The following is a 15,560-nucleotide window of genomic DNA, read 5'->3' as shown; positions in this document are numbered from 1 at the left end:
ATAATATATTTTATCTACTTTATTGTTGTAAAATAATTTAAATAGATTGGAGCCCCTGCGTGGCTATTTACTCTGTTAAAATATATAGATATGTATTTTGGGGTTTGTTGTGGCATGTGGTATTTTAAGTTTCTTTTGCTATATTATTTGTGGAAATGTTGAGTCTTTATCTTACTATTATGTAGAAACTTTGATCAACAGGTCACGTGAAAATCATGTGGGTTATACCCACATGAGACGCACGTGTATTTAGTGGCGGGTGTTTCAGTGATGTAATGACTTTCATGATAATTAAATATCACAACTTTGTCTTTTATATGTAGTGCCCGTTGAGCCTTTTTTTTTTTTTTCTCTCATTTCACAAGAAATTTAAAACTTAATATTATTTAATCTAAGTTGCAAAGTACATAGCATCTTGTAAGGACAAACAGTCAAACAGTCATGTAAAAGTCTCACCAAATGCAAAACTTTTAAGCAGCTATGGAAAAATAAAAATCCCAATCTTTTCGAATACAACTAAGGAATTCCCAAATAAATTAACAATAGAGTGTCACATTCCGCCGGCACCACGGGCGATCTGTCAGAGAGATCGTTGCGAATGGTGAAAGAGATCGAAATCGAAGTGGTTGCGGTTGAAGAGATGGAGGAAATCGTTAGCTTTCGAGAAAGGGCTATGAGAGCAACACAGGAGCAATCAAGGGGCTCATGTTCTATTTATTTCTTCCAATCCATGAACTAAACAGTAGCAACACAGGAAAGCCATATCGCCACCCCTACAAAATCTTCTTAGTAGCACACTAAGACTCACATTCAATCAAAACATTTGGCAAAGCACTCGATATGATAGCACTCTAATCATAACTAATAGTACAACAGTCTAATTAATTTCTTGGTTTATTAATAGGGTTAGATCATAAAGAATGTTTTTGTCCAGCTAGCAGTCAAGAGCAGGCAATCGACGATATTATCACCCACAGATTGCTAAAATAGACGAACAACTCTACGAGGTAATTTCTGTACATGTTGAGCAAGCAGTCCACGAAAGACAGCATATAGATAGTTAGTCGGCAGCAATTAATTTGGTGGCCGGGTAACACTGTTCGAAGGCAATCAGATCGATTCTGAGTCCTGTACTGCTTCAATAATTCAGCCAGTAATGCATGTGTTGTTTTCAGACGTTAAACCAATAAATAATTCAGCCAGACGTATGCAATTAGAAAGGAAATCTTTTTTTATATAGTGAAGATCGAAATAGACTACGATTAGCAATTTATTATTTCGGATGCAATCAAATAGGCAGTCTTTTTTTATTTAGTCAAGAGAAATAGACTATATATGACTAAATGCAATTTGATAGACAGTCTTTTTTTATTTAGTCAAGAGAAATAGACTAATATGACTAAATGCAATTAGATAGACAGTCTTCTTTTTTTATTTAGTGAAAAAAAAAAAGATTATGACCAGCAATTGATTATTTCGCGTGCAATTTGATGGGCAGTCTTTTTTATTTTTATTTTTTTAGTCAAGAGAAACAAACAATGCCGAGCAATTAATTATTTTTAGTTTGTCAATCAATCCAATAACGAAGGCATGCTCTTTTGCATTTCTATACACCCATCTGTAAGCTTCTCTCTATATATATACAACAATGATGTGTTTGTTATGCGAGTAGAAGACGATCGAGCTCACTCGCTAATTGCAATTTGCTGGTGATTGATACATATGTTACTGCTGAAATTAGAACGGCAAACCTAAGGTATGCCTCTTTTGCTAATTAGGCCTAACTATATGGTGAAATATTCACATGAAATCTCATATATATATATATATATATATATATAAAAAGAGGGGTATGATGTACGGTAGGATTCAATTGCGAGAGGTAAAGAAATAGTTCTGCTGTGGAACAATAATTTAGGATGTGAGAGAAAGATAAGATCTTTTATTAAAGTACTTTGCTTTCTTTATAGCATCGATTATTGATATGTTCTTCCTTCAAACGATTCTCCAACCAAATAAATATGTGCCTCCTGTTTTTATTTTTGACGTTTTGTTTTATGTTTTGGTTGTGGGGAGGCCTCATGCTTGTTTGTTTTAAATTAAAAAAAAAACTGAAAATTTTAATAGTGCTTTAATTAAATTGATGTTATTGTGATTTAAATTTTAGCTAATATTAATGTCTATTATGGTAGAAAAGATACACGTATAAGATTTTCTATGATATACATAAAAAGATAGCGAGTGCGCGTTAGGATAATATTATAATATATTAAAGCTAATGATGCTAAATTGATAAATACAAGCTCCGTCGTATAGAAAATCGAATGCATAAATTATCTCATGCATTCTTAGCTACTCAAAAACAATTTCCTTTAGAGTAATTCTGTGAAATCTAAATTGCCATAGCTCTCTTCTAGCTATCTGCAGGTGGAATAAGTAAGGATCTTAATTACCAGTATATAATTAAGTGTGATCAAGCGGTTTACATACCTGTTGCTATCTATTACGAATTGGGGAGCAGCCGATCAGTAATAAAGAATGAGAAGGGTCAGCCGAGCTTCCGAAACAATAGTTGGAGCGGCGGGTCCAAGAGACGTCTCTCAAGAGATCGAAAATGCTTCCTATCTGAAAGAAATAGAGATGAGAAATGCTTTGCTATTATCAAAGGACGATTGCATTTATGAAGGACAAGGTGGAGAAACAACTGAAATCAAGATAAGAAATGACTTCCGCCAAGCTAATTCCGAAGGACTAATTTGTAAAGCGTCGGCTGGAAGTCTCCCTCGAGAGATTAAAAATGCTTCGAAGTTTTTAAGGGGCTTTTTCTCTCGTGAAAAACGAGATGAAGAACATAAAACAGATAGAAGTGCATGCTTTCTGAATTCCGTCCATGATCAGGTCAGACGAGATAGAAAGGTAAACGATAATATCTCGTGCACAATTTACCAAGTCCCACCTAAAATCCGCTCAACTCATGCGATGGCCTACACACCTATGTCTGTATGCATCGGTCCCTTCTTCTGTTCTGACCGAATTAATGAAGAACTAAAACAGATGCAAGACTACAAGTGGACTTGTGTGAGAAAGTTGATGTCCCAAGACAAATCTTCTCCTTCTCTCCAAGTCTGCTTAACAGAAATGAAGAAACTGGAGAAGAGAATCCGAGCCTCCTACTCAGATGAGATCAACATGAAAAATTTGAGCAGCGACGAATTAGCTGAGATGATGCTGCTTGACGGATGCCTCATTCTCCATCTCCTGCTAATGCATTCTGAGGGTGCTGAGATAAGAAGAACAGAGGCGACAGATGAAGATGGCATGCAAGTTGTCGGTATCTGGAACTTAATGAAATATGATCTTCTGTTGTTGGAGAACCAAATACCTTTCTTTGTCATCATACGCTTATTCAGAATGTATAAGAACAACTCTGGACCGGATATTCATGATGAACCAGATGATATTCTTGTGGATTGCGGCCTCAGGCTATTCAGCAGTATCTATCCATGCAGAAGAACATATACTTCCTTCTCTATTAGCAGTAAGCAAGTGCATCATCTGCTCCATTTGGTTTACCTGTCAATTCTTCCATCCCCTCCGTCGCAGCCGTCAACCAAAAACGCTATATTAGAGGGATCACCGCATCGGATACCAAGTGCAAGGGAGCTCCACGATGCTGGAGTTAAGTTCAAGAAGAGTAAGAATGCCGGCAGCTTCTTGGACATAAAGTTCAGCAAAGGAGTCATGGAGATCCCATCTTTGGAGGTGTATGATTACAGCAACTCACTGTTTCGGAATCTGATAGCCTTCGAGCAGTGCTACCCCAACACCCGTTGCCAGATAACCACCTATGCTGCCTTCATGGATTGTTTACTCAGCACTCCCGAGGACGCGAGACTACTGCACCAGAGTGAAATTCTCACCAACAACATGACTACTGACCAAGACGCAGCTCGCTTCTTATTCTTCAGCCGCCTATGCAATCAAGTTCACTATACAACTGACAATAGTTACCTCAGAGACCTGTGCGTAGAGGTGAACAAGTATCAACACTCAAGATGGCGCAAGTGGAGGGCAATCCTTGCCGGCAACTATTTTAGCAATCCGTGGTTGATCATTTCGTTAATTACTGGTGCCATTCTGCTGCTCCTCGCTGCTGGACAGACCTTCTTTACAATCTATCCATTTTATCACAAATAAATTTATTAGTTATGCGTATATGCCATGTATCTCTTTATATTTGTCGTTACGCTTCCTGTGTTATTGTGCCTTTTATCTGATATATTAATTTGTCAGTACAATCTATGTATTTGTATTATGTAATAGCTTTCATGCTAATAAAAGATCACAACTTTCGTAGTGTCCATTGAGCCATTTCTTTTTGTTGGAAAGGAGCTCTCTTTCCCACCCAAGAGATCTATGACAATGAAAGCTAAAATTGATGCCAATTAAGAAACATATGCAATTAACAACACCAAGCACCAAAGAAAGCTAGAACACCATGTTTATGTGTAAAACCCTTCTCAAAGGGAAAAACTCACGGAGCATGAATTTGAATCCACTATCAAGAGAATTGGTACAAAGAAGATCACCACAACAAGTCTCTTAAAGTCACAAGTATGCCATCCACAAAAAACCAATAACCCTAGCTTCAAGTTAACAAGTTTAGATAACACCTCCAATAGATAAACCCAAACCTTCTTGAAGTAAGAAAACCCTTGTAGATGTGAAGAAGAAAATCCTTGTGCCTTTGATCCCAACCAAGAAATCTTCTAGTTGCAAACCCTTGTTGTATGTAGAGAAAAACCTCCTTTTCTCTTGTCTTCTTTTTCACTAAGTGGCATGAGCAAAAAGTACACCTTAACAAAAGTCTCACTCAACTAATTATTGGCCAAGTGAGTCACCTCATGGGGTTAGCCCAAACCAACTTGGTTAAATAAACCCAACAATCTCCCCCTCTAGACCCATGAGGGGAGTCTTCATTCTCTTAGTGAATTTCATGCCAAATGCCAATACTCACCAAACATCAATATACACCAAGTCTCTACAAAGTTCTTGCTTCACCTTTGTAAGAGCCTTGGTCATCATATCCGATGGATTATAGTCCGTGGATATTTTCACAAGTCTCAACCATTGCTTCTCCAAAACATCCCGGATCCAATGGTAGCGGACATCAATATGTTTGGTTCTAGCATGATAAGTTGCATTTTTGCTAAGATCTATGGCACTTTGACTATCACAATGGATTACATATCCATCTTGCTCCAAACCCAATTCTTGCAAAAAGTTCTTCAACCACAACATTTCTTTGCAAGCTTCGGTAGCGGCTATATATTCCGCTTCGGTGCTAGAAAGAGCAACACACTTTTGAAGCCTTGATTGCCATGATACGGCTCCCCCTCCAAAAGTAAATATATACCCCGAAGTAGACCGTCTAGTGTCGACATCACCGGCCATATCGGAATCCGTGTAGCCCACTAAGTGAGATTTTCCACCTCCAAAACATAGACATAAATTAGAAGTGTCTCTTAAATATCTCATCATCCACTTCACGGCTATCCAATGCTCTTTTCCCGGGTTAGAGAGAAATCTACTAACTATACCAACCGCATATGCTATATCCGGCCTTGTGCAAACCATTACATACATCAAACTTCCTACGGCGGAGGAGTAGGGAAAACTCTTCATTTCATTTTTCTCCTTCTCACTTGAAGGACATTGCTTTGAGCTCAATTTGAAATGACCCGCAAATGGTGTTCCAACCGGCTTGGCATTATTCATATTGAATCTCTTTAGAATTTGCCCAATATATTTCTTTTGTGATAGCCACAACTTCTTTGCTTTCCTATCACGTTTAATTTCCATGCCCAAAATTTTCTTTGCCGGTCCCAAATCCTTCATATCAAAAGATTTACCCAAATCTTTCTTCAATTTCTTGATCTTCTCTACATCCTTGCCAACTAGAAGCATATCATCTACATAGAGCAAAAGAATGATAAAATCACCATCCGCAAACCTCTTAACATAAACACAATGATCCGCATTTGTTCTTTTATATTTGTGGCTCATCATAAAACCATCAAATTTCTTATACCATTGCCGAGGTGCTTGCTTCAATCCATACAAACTCTTCTTTAGCTTGCAAACCAAGTTTTCTTTGCCCTTATGAACAAAACCTTGGGGTTGCTCCATGTAGATCTCCTCCTTCAAATCACCATGAAGGAAAGCAGTTTTGACATCTAATTGCTCCAATTCTAAGTCTAGACATGCAACAAGACTTAGAATAATCCGGATAGAAGACATTTTAACAATCGGTGAAAAGATTTCATCAAAGTCAATACCTTTCCGTTGCTCAAAGTCTTTAACAACTAGTCTTGCCTTGTACTTGACTTGATTATCACCTTCATTCTTCAATCAGAACACCCATTTATTCTTCAAAGCTTTTCGGCCCTTTGGTAGCTTCACCAAATCATATGTCTCATTTTTATGTAAAGAATCAATCTCCTCTTGCATAGCCTTTTGCCATTTGTCCTTTTGTTCATGCATATTTGCTTCTTGAAATGTTTCCGGCTCTCCAACATCATTAAGCATCACATACTCATTAGAAGAGTATTTTCTTGATGGTTGTGAGACCCTTATAGATCTTCTAACTTACGGAACCGGTGGAGGTTGATCTTGAGAAGATTGCTCATGTATAGGTTCTCCTTGTTGGCTAGAATCTTCAAGAGGATTTTCACCAAACATTTCATGTTCATCTTCTTGAATATCTCCCCCTTCATCATGAATCACCGGAGGAGAAATAGGCCTCAAATCAACAAGTTCACCTTCACTAGCTTGTGGCTTCTCAACCTTGTCAACATCTTCAATAGTTTGGTCTTCAAAGAACACAACATCTCGGCTTCTAACTAACTTCTTAGTTTTTGGATCCCAAAGCCGATAACCAAACTCTTCACCTCCATAACCCAAGAAGATACATGGCCTTGACTTGTCATCAAGTTTACTTCTTTGACCTTTTGGAACATGAACAAAAGCTTTGCACCCAAATACCTTCAAGTGCTTGAAAGAAGCATCTTTACCGGTCCATACCTTCTCCGGATAATCACCATTCAAAGGCTTTGAAGGAGACCGGTTAATTAAATAGCATGCGGTCCGCATTGCCTCTCCCCAAAATGATCTTGATAATTTGGCATGTGACAACATACACCTCATTTTTTCACAAATAGTGCGATTGATCCGCTCCGCCACACCATTATGTTGAGGAGTATCGCTTTCCGTCTTCTCACATCGGATACCATGCTCCTTGCAATAGATTTCAAATGGACCTCTATATTCTCCACCATTATCCGTCCGAATACATTTCAAAGGCTTTCCGATTTCCCTTTCAACTTTTACATGAAAGTGCTTGAAAATGCCAAATACTTCATTCTTGTGCTTCATTGTATATGCCCACACCTTTCTAGAAGCATCATCTACAAAAGTGACAAAGTAAAATGCACCACCCATAGATTGTTTTCTCATGGGTCCACATACATCGGAATGCACCAATTCCAATAAATCATGCTTTCTACTAGAAGTATATGAAAATGAAATTCTACTTTGCTTTCCAATAATACAATGAGAACACCGGTTTAATGCATACCTTTGACATTAGAAATGAGTGCTTTATTTGCAAGTACTTGGAGACCTTGCTCACTCATATGACCAAGCCGTTTATGCCATAGATCCATAGATGTCTCTTTCTCTATGGTATTAATTTGCCCATTGTACACCTTAGCTTGAGTCCGGTAAAGTGAGCAACATTTTCTCCCCCTTGCTAAGATAAGTGCACCTTTGAGTAGCTTCCAATTTCCATTAACAAACCGATTTTCAAAACCATCATCATCCAATTTGCCGGTGGAGATTAAATTCAAACGAAGATCCGGAATATGCCTTACATCCTTGAGTACTAGCTTATTACCTAAACTAGTCTCAAGATGTATATCACCCAAGCCCACAATTTTTGCAACTCCATTATTACCCATCTTCACAAAACCAAAGTCTCCAGCCTTGTAAGAAGTGAAGAAATCCAACCTTGGGGTAGCATGACATGAGACTCCACTATCAATAATCCAATCCAAGTCTTGGTTTGCAATGGCAACACAAGTTTCGTCACAAGCGGATAATATCATCAATTCTTCATCCGAAACCGCGGTGGTATCATTATCCTCTTGTTTGCTTTCACTTTTCTTCTCATTCTTCTTTCTTGGAAACTTGCAATCTCTCTTCATGTGGCCGGGTCTACCACAATTGTAACAATGTATACCTTTTCTTGACTTGGATCTACTTTTAGATTTATCACGATTGTGAGAAAAACGACTTTTGCTCCTCCCTCTATTTTCTGAAATAAGAACTTGTGAGTGTGAAGAATCTATATTCTTCTTTCTTGTTTCATTCTCAAGCAAACTAGCTTTCACCATGTTCATTGTCACTACTCCGTTCAATGCCGTTGTTGTGAGAGTAACCACCAATGTTTCATAACTTTCCGGAAGAGAACTTAAGAGTAGAAGTGCTTGAAATTCATCATCCAATACCATCTTCATGGTTGCAAGCTCATTCACTAAACTTTGCATTTCATTCAAGTGATCCGCCATTGGTGTGCCCTCCTTGTACTTCAAATTAACAAACTTCTTAAAGACATAAAGTTTGTTATTTGCACTTTTCCTCTCTTGCAAGTCTTCTAGCTTCTTCCATAATGTGCTAGCCGATGTCTCATTCTCCACATGATGGTAGGCATTATCTTCCAACCATTGCCGAATGAAACCAACACATTGCCGGTTCAAGAGCTTCCATTTATCTTCCGACATATCCTTTGGCTTAGCATCATCACTTTCCAATGTAGCATGCATTTCTTTGCAATAAAGCAAGTCTAGCATCTTGCCCTTCCATGTCCTCCAATTGGCACCATTTAAGCTCATCATTCTACTTGTATTCACTTCCATAGCTTTCTAGGGAATTTTATCAAACACCTTATGTGCACCAACCAAGGCTCTGATACCACTTGTTGGAAAGGAGCTCTCTTTCCCACCCAAAAGATCTATGACAATGAAAGCTAAAATTGATGCCAATTAAGAAACATATGCAATTAACAACACCAAGCACCAAAGAAAGCTAGAACACCATGTTTATGTGTAAAACCCTTCTCAAAGGGAAAAACTCACGGAGCATGAATTTGAATCCACTATCAAGAGAATTGGTACAAAGAAGATCACCACAACAAGTCTCTTAAAGTCACAAGTATGTCATCCACAAAAAACCAATAACCCTAGCTTCAAGTTAACAAGTTTAGATAACACCTCCAATAGATAAACCCAAACCTTCTTGAAGTAAGAAAACCCTTGTAGATGTGAAGAAGAAAATCCTTGTGCCTTTGATCCCAACCAAGAAATCTTCTAGTTGCAAACCCTTGTTGTATGTAGAGAAAAACCTCCTTTTCTCTTGTCTTCTTTTTCACTAAGTGGCATGAGCAAAAAGTACACCTTAACAAAAGTCTCACTCAACTAATTATTGGCCAAGTGAGTCACCTCATGGGGCTAACCCAAACCAACTTGGCTAAATAAACCCAACACTTTTTCCTCATTTCACAAGAAATTTCAAACATATCATTATTTAATCTTAGTTGCAACGCACATAACACCTTGTCAGAGCAAACAGGTATCTAAAAGTTTCACCGAATGCAAAACTTTTAAGCCGCTATGAACAAATAAAATCGCAATCTTTTCGAATCCAACTAAGGAATCCCCATATAAATGACAATAGAGTGTCACATTCCGCCGGCACCACGGGCGATCTCCGTACGAAATCGTTGCAAATGGTGAAGAGATCGAAATCGAAGTGGTTGCGGTTGAATGAGAGCAACAGGGGAGCAATCATGAGGCTCATGTTGTATTATTTCTTCCAATCCATGAACCAAAGGTAGCAGCACAGGAATAATAATTAGATAGTAACATATATAATTATTACACATAATAGATTGTCTTGCTGATACGTACAATAGCAAGACAGGATCAAGCATCACATAAACCAAACAATAAACAAGCAAATCTGCATAGTCACATAGCAAGAGAGAAGTATTATTTCTTCCAATCCATGAACTAAACATACCACATTACTTTATCTTAAAGATAATATTCAGTTGGTTAAAAGGGCTCAAATTACCGGAGTATTTTTAGGTTCAAACCCTAACAGTAATGGTTTAAATCTGAATATACCACTTCTCCACCCTTGTTGTTTGCTTATCATTGTCCACTACCATATTTACCTAATTCGCTCGAGTCCGACATACTCTCCTTATTATGGCCATGTTTTTGGGGATTCATAGAACTATATATCTTCGACATACTCTCCTTATTATGGCCATGTTTGTGTCTTAGTGCTTGAAATCCTATTTTTCTTTGGTGATGTTTACTCTTTGAAATAAATATGAAGCTTTTGTCAAAGAGTCATTGCCTACTTTTCTTCTTATTTTGTGTATCATACCATCTTCAATGAATAAAAGAATATATGTCTATGACCTTTCCATTAAAATTAAATTTAACTTCTCTTTCAAAAAAGAAAAAAAATATCACATTACTTCAAACAACTTTGTAGTTGGTGCTTCTTTTCTTCCCCTCCCGCTCTCGCAACTCCTCTTTTGCTCTCGACCGGTCTTCATTGTTGACATCGCCAATGTTGTCCCCTCACCATGCCAGGATCGTCCCAAGACCTTCTTCCTCCTCTAGCGGTTGTCGGAGCCTACGTTGGTCAAACTTTTTGCCTCACTGACATCGTGCTCACCCCTTTCCATTAACAGGCACCACAGTAACTACAGCAACATCTCTCACCATTCTTCTTTCGCTTGTTGGTCCGGGTCATTTTTGCCGAGTATTGCTTTGTCTGTGAGATTGTTGTTCTCTGCTTTTTTTTGTAGCATTGGTTATTGTGGGGTTATTTGTATTGTGGGAGGTTGTTCCTGAATTGGTGGATGCTCTGGCCTAGCTAGTATCTCCTATCTCATTTTCTCAGTAGATTTAGTTGCTTATGTTGCAGATCTGTATTTCAGGTCTATTGTGCCATCGCATAGAACGTTGAATCACTTTTGCCTACTTTATTCTCTCAAGCTTCATGCTGCTCCTTCTTATGGTGCAGCTAGTATTGGCCAAGCGGCTTACTTATTCTAGGGCAGTTATCCTATCCTCTCTATTCATTTGCAAGACAGCTTGTGTAATGCTTAACTTGATATTATTCTTCTCCGTTGGTCAGCCTGTTTGTGAGCGAAGTATTAGGACTTGTAAAAGCTTGTCACTCTATTTTTCTTCTTCATTCGATATATCTAGCTATATTTGCTAAAGTTAAATGAATCACTAGTTTATGAACTTTCTCTCTTATAAATAAATAAAAATATATATATATATATATATATATATATATATATATATATTAAGAGCATCACACACAACTTATTTGGTGATGAGGATCTCATTAAGGTACAATAGTCTCATGTCCCCAGGAGTGTTTGAGCAAGCAATTCATTAAGACTGCTGGGACAGTTACGTTGCATCTGGTAGCATTGTTTCGAAGCCAAACAGATCGATTCTGAGTCCTCTACTACTTCAATAATTCAGCCAACAAAGTATGTGTTGTTTTCAGACATTAGGGCCAAAATATAATTCGAGTCAGACGCATGCAATTAGAAAGGCAGTATTTTTTTAATGTTATTTAGTGAAGAAAAAACAGAGTATGACCAGCAATTGATTATTTCGCATGCAATTTGATAGGCAGTCTTTTTTTATTTAGTCAAGAGAAACAGACAACGCCGAGCAATTAATTTATTATTTTTATTTTGCCAGTCGATCGGATAACGAAGGCGCTCTCGTTTGTATTTCTATATACCCATTTGTAAATTAATTGCTACTCTCTCTCTCTCTCTCTCTCTCTCTCTCTCTCTCTCTCTATATATATATATACAACAATGGTGTGTTTGTTATACGAGTAGAAGACGATTGGCAATTTACTGGGGATAGACGCAAATGTTAGTGCTGAAATTAGAACGGCAAGCTTACGGTATGCCTCTTTTGCTAATTAGGCCTAACTATATGGTGAGATGGTCGCATGACATCTCATCACTAAAATCTCTTTGCTGATGAAACACTTCTTTCTTGTTTGTCTAGCTTTTATTTTTCTTGTTTGTCTAGCTTTGGAGTAGGTTCTCTCTATTAAGGCGTGATATGCTCAATATTGATTTCTCTTAAGCCTACAAAATGATAAGAGTTTTCTGCACTCAACATTGTTTTCTGTTTGACGATAAGAAGATAGCGGGGTGATTTTTAAAAAAAAAAAATAGAAAATTTGGAATTTAATAATACCTTAATTAAATCGATATCACTGAGATTCAAAGTAATATCATACTTTCTTTAATCATCCGAGCACGATTCCATTGCTAAAGATCGTGAGTGTTTGTTGGGATAAATTTATAGTATATAAACCTCTAGTTATGCTAAATTGAGGTAATCCAATGCATCAATGGCGTTATCCAAAGCATTTTCAGCTACGTACCCAAAGGAATTAATTTCCTTTAGATTAATTGATTATTATGTAAACCTAAACTGTTATCGCTCTGTTTTAGCTTTCCCCAGGTCTAATATAGAAGTGTGATCAAGTGGTTCACATACCTGTTGCAATTTACAATGAATATTGGGAGCTTTCTCTCAAAATTTCTGAATGTTGGGAGCAGACCACGACATTCATCGGGTCCAAGGCAAAACCCTCCAGAGATTGAACATGCCGGAAATTTGTTTAAGGACAGGAAGATAGAACTGAGAGGCTACGATTTCACTGATGAAGATCAAGATGAAGAACATATAATAGATATAAGTGAACACTTTCTGAATTCCTTCCGTGACCAGGTCAGACGCCATAGGAGGGTACTTGATATCCCGTCCACAATTTACCGAGTCCCACCTGAAATTAGATCGACTCATGCGAAGGCCTACACACCTATGGCTGTACGCATCGGTCCATTTTTTTATTCTCGAAGAAATAGTAAAGAACTAAAACAGATGCAAAACTACAAGTGGACTTGTGTGAGAAAGTTGATGCATAACGATAACTATTCTCGTTCGCTCAAATCCTGCTTCGCAGCAATCAAGAATCTGGAGCCCACAATCCGAGCCTCCTACTCGGATGAGAGCACAATGAGCACATTCAGCAGCGACAAGTTAGCTGAGATGATGCTGCTTGATGGATGCTTCATTCTCCATGTTCTGCTAAAACATTATGAGGAGGCTGAGATAAGAAGAACAGAGGCGATTGAGGAGGCTGAGATAAGCAGAACAGAGGCAATAGATGAAGATGACATGCAAGTTATCGGTCGATGCTGGATCTGGAACTTAGTGACATATGATCTGCTGTTGTTGGAGAACCAAATCCCTTTCATTGTCATCGTACACTTATTCGTACTGTATAAGAACAATTATATCCTATGTATTCTTGACGACCCACAAAATCTTGATGAGCCAAGAAAACATCTCGTGGAGTGCGCCCTTGGGCTATTCAGAGATATCCATCCACACAGAGCAGATGTTTCCTTCTCCGATAGATACCGTCAGGTGCACCATCTGCTTCATTTGTTTTACCTGTCAATACCTCAATGTGCCCAGCCCACCAAATCCTCCCGAGTCGATACATTGGAGGAAATACAACATTGGGTACCAAGTGCAAAGGAGCTCCAAGATGCTGGAGTCAAGTTCAAGAAGCGGAAGAATGCCAGCAGCTTCTTGGACGTAAAGTTCAGGAAAGGAGTCATGGAGATCCCACCTCTTGAGGTGCATGACTACAGCAACTCCCTGTTTCGGAATCTGATCGCCTTCGAGCAGTGCTACCCCGACACCCCTTGCCAGATAACCGTCTACGCTGCCTTCATGGATTGCTTACTCAACACTCCTGAGGACACGAGACTGCTGCACCTGAGTGGAATTCTCACCAACAGGATGACTTCTGATCAAGACGCAGCTCACTTCTTCAGCCGCCTATGCAATCAAGTTCACTATCCGACTGACAATGGTTACCTCAGAGACTTGTGCGTAGAGGTGAACAAGTATCAGCGGTCAAGATGGCACAAGTGGAGGGCAATCCTTGTTCGCAACCATTTTAGCAATCCGTGGTTGATCATTTCCTTCTTGGCTGCCATTTTCCTGCTGCTCCTCACTGCTGGACAGACCTTCTATACGATCTACCCCTTTTATCACAAATAAATTTACTAGTTATGCATATATGCCATCTCTCTCTCTCTCTCTCTCTCTCTCTCTCTCTCTCTCTCTCTCTATATATATATATATATATTTGTCGGTACGTTTTCTGTGTTATTTGTCGGCACAATCTATGTATTTGGGTGACGTAATAGCTTTCATGCTAGTAAATCGTGGCGAATGTTGAAGAGATTGAAATCGAAGTATTTGCGAATGAAGAGACAGAGGAAACGGTTAACTTGGCTCTGCTTTAAATTTCCATTGCAGTTGCTAATCTTATTTTGTTCAAACAGTTTGGGGCAGATGTTTTTATAAATCATAAGTGACCGTGACGCGATCGTTACAAGATTATACTGGTTGACTAGAGAACCAAGTGTATCACCACCACCACAGACAAGAGGTAAACTTAGCCCGGCCTGGGTCTGTAATCGGGACCGGATCGATTCGAAACCGGACCGGCCTTCAGCCTTCGTTGGAAACTCGATTTGGGCTCGGGTTAGGCTTCCTCGGCCTGGGCCGAACCGAGCCGGTCTCCGGTCCGAAAACAAATTAAAGTATATAAGTAATAGTATAACAGTCTAAGACTCACATTCAATCAAAACTCGATAGGCGACATGATAGCACTCTAATTATTATTAATAATATAACAGTCTAATTTGATGTAAAACATACGAACGAATATATAGATATATACATCATATGCGTAGATAATTAATTTCTTGGGTTATTAATAGATATATCATAAAGAATGTTTGTCCAGCTAGCAGTCAAGAGCAGGCAACTGACGTTATTATCTCCCACAGATTGCTAAAATAGACGAACAACTCTACAAGGTAATTTCTGTACATGTTGAGCAAGCAATCCACCATAGACAGAGTCATGATTCGACCACGGTCGACTCAAGTCTAGCTAGTTAAATTTATTTATTATTTTTAATTTTAAATTAAAGTAAATGTAAGTTTAATATGATAAATTGGATTCGATCAGCTATGATCTTACTTCTATAAATATGAGTAGTCATGGATTAATTAGGATGTGTGGGATGAATATTAGTTTTAGCTATTTTATTATTGTATATTTATTATTTTATATAACTATTAGATCGTCTTTATTTTTTTAAGAGTAGATGTTAACCCTAAAACGCTTTCAAATTTTCAAACCTTAGTTACTATATTCCTCCACGAGCCACCCTATCCTATGGCCGACTATCACACCACCACCCACCCACCCTCCCGGCAATTGTCGCAACGTCGAGTATTTCTATTTCTACCATGTTCTAACATTTTTTCACTATTTCGATCA

At 38.3% G+C, this 15,560-nt stretch overlaps 2 protein-coding genes across 4 annotated transcripts; both read left to right on the top strand.

Moving 5' to 3' along the window:
- Positions 1–1,625: 1,625 nt before the first annotated feature.
- Positions 1,626–4,361, top strand: LOC140774344 (UPF0481 protein At3g47200-like). The gene is made up of 2 exons (XM_073117306.1): positions 1,626–1,756; positions 2,418–4,361. Exon 2 carries the CDS (start codon positions 2,539–2,541, stop codon positions 4,195–4,197), a length of 1,659 nt encoding a protein of 552 aa, XP_072973407.1. The 5' UTR covers positions 1,626–1,756; positions 2,418–2,538; the 3' UTR covers positions 4,198–4,361.
- Positions 4,362–10,822: 6,461 nt separating this feature from the next.
- Positions 10,823–14,482, top strand: LOC140774338 (UPF0481 protein At3g47200-like). Of its 3 annotated transcripts, none has more exons than XM_073117299.1 (2): positions 10,823–10,833; positions 12,638–14,482. In XM_073117299.1, the coding sequence occupies exon 2, from the start codon at positions 12,699–12,701 to the stop codon at positions 14,262–14,264; it is 1,566 nt and encodes a 521-aa protein (XP_072973400.1). In that variant the 5' UTR covers positions 10,823–10,833; positions 12,638–12,698; the 3' UTR covers positions 14,265–14,482. The 3 variants fall into 3 exon arrangements, with proteins under 3 accessions (XP_072973400.1, XP_072973399.1, XP_072973401.1); XM_073117298.1 differs by lacking the exon at positions 10,823–10,833 and adding an exon at positions 11,983–12,075; XM_073117300.1 differs by lacking the exon at positions 10,823–10,833 and adding an exon at positions 12,033–12,075 and having other exon boundaries at positions 12,648–14,482.
- The last annotated feature ends 1,078 nt before the right edge of the window (positions 14,483–15,560 follow it).

Source organism: Typha angustifolia, chromosome 13 (genome assembly GCF_048772165.1).
Source record: "Typha angustifolia cultivar Huaian chromosome 13, ASM4877216v1, whole genome shotgun sequence".
Classification (NCBI taxonomy): domain Eukaryota; kingdom Viridiplantae; phylum Streptophyta; class Magnoliopsida; order Poales; family Typhaceae; genus Typha; species Typha angustifolia.
The sequence above is the reverse complement of the archived record's forward strand: the minus strand, read 5'-3'. Positions and strand labels throughout refer to the sequence as shown.

Coding starts and splice junctions, on each gene's coding strand:
- LOC140774338 (XM_073117299.1), top strand. CDS start 12,699: ATGAATATTGGGAGCTTTCTCTCAAAATTTCTGAATGTTGGGAGCAGA.
- LOC140774344 (XM_073117306.1), top strand. CDS start 2,539: ATGAGAAGGGTCAGCCGAGCTTCCGAAACAATAGTTGGAGCGGCGGGT.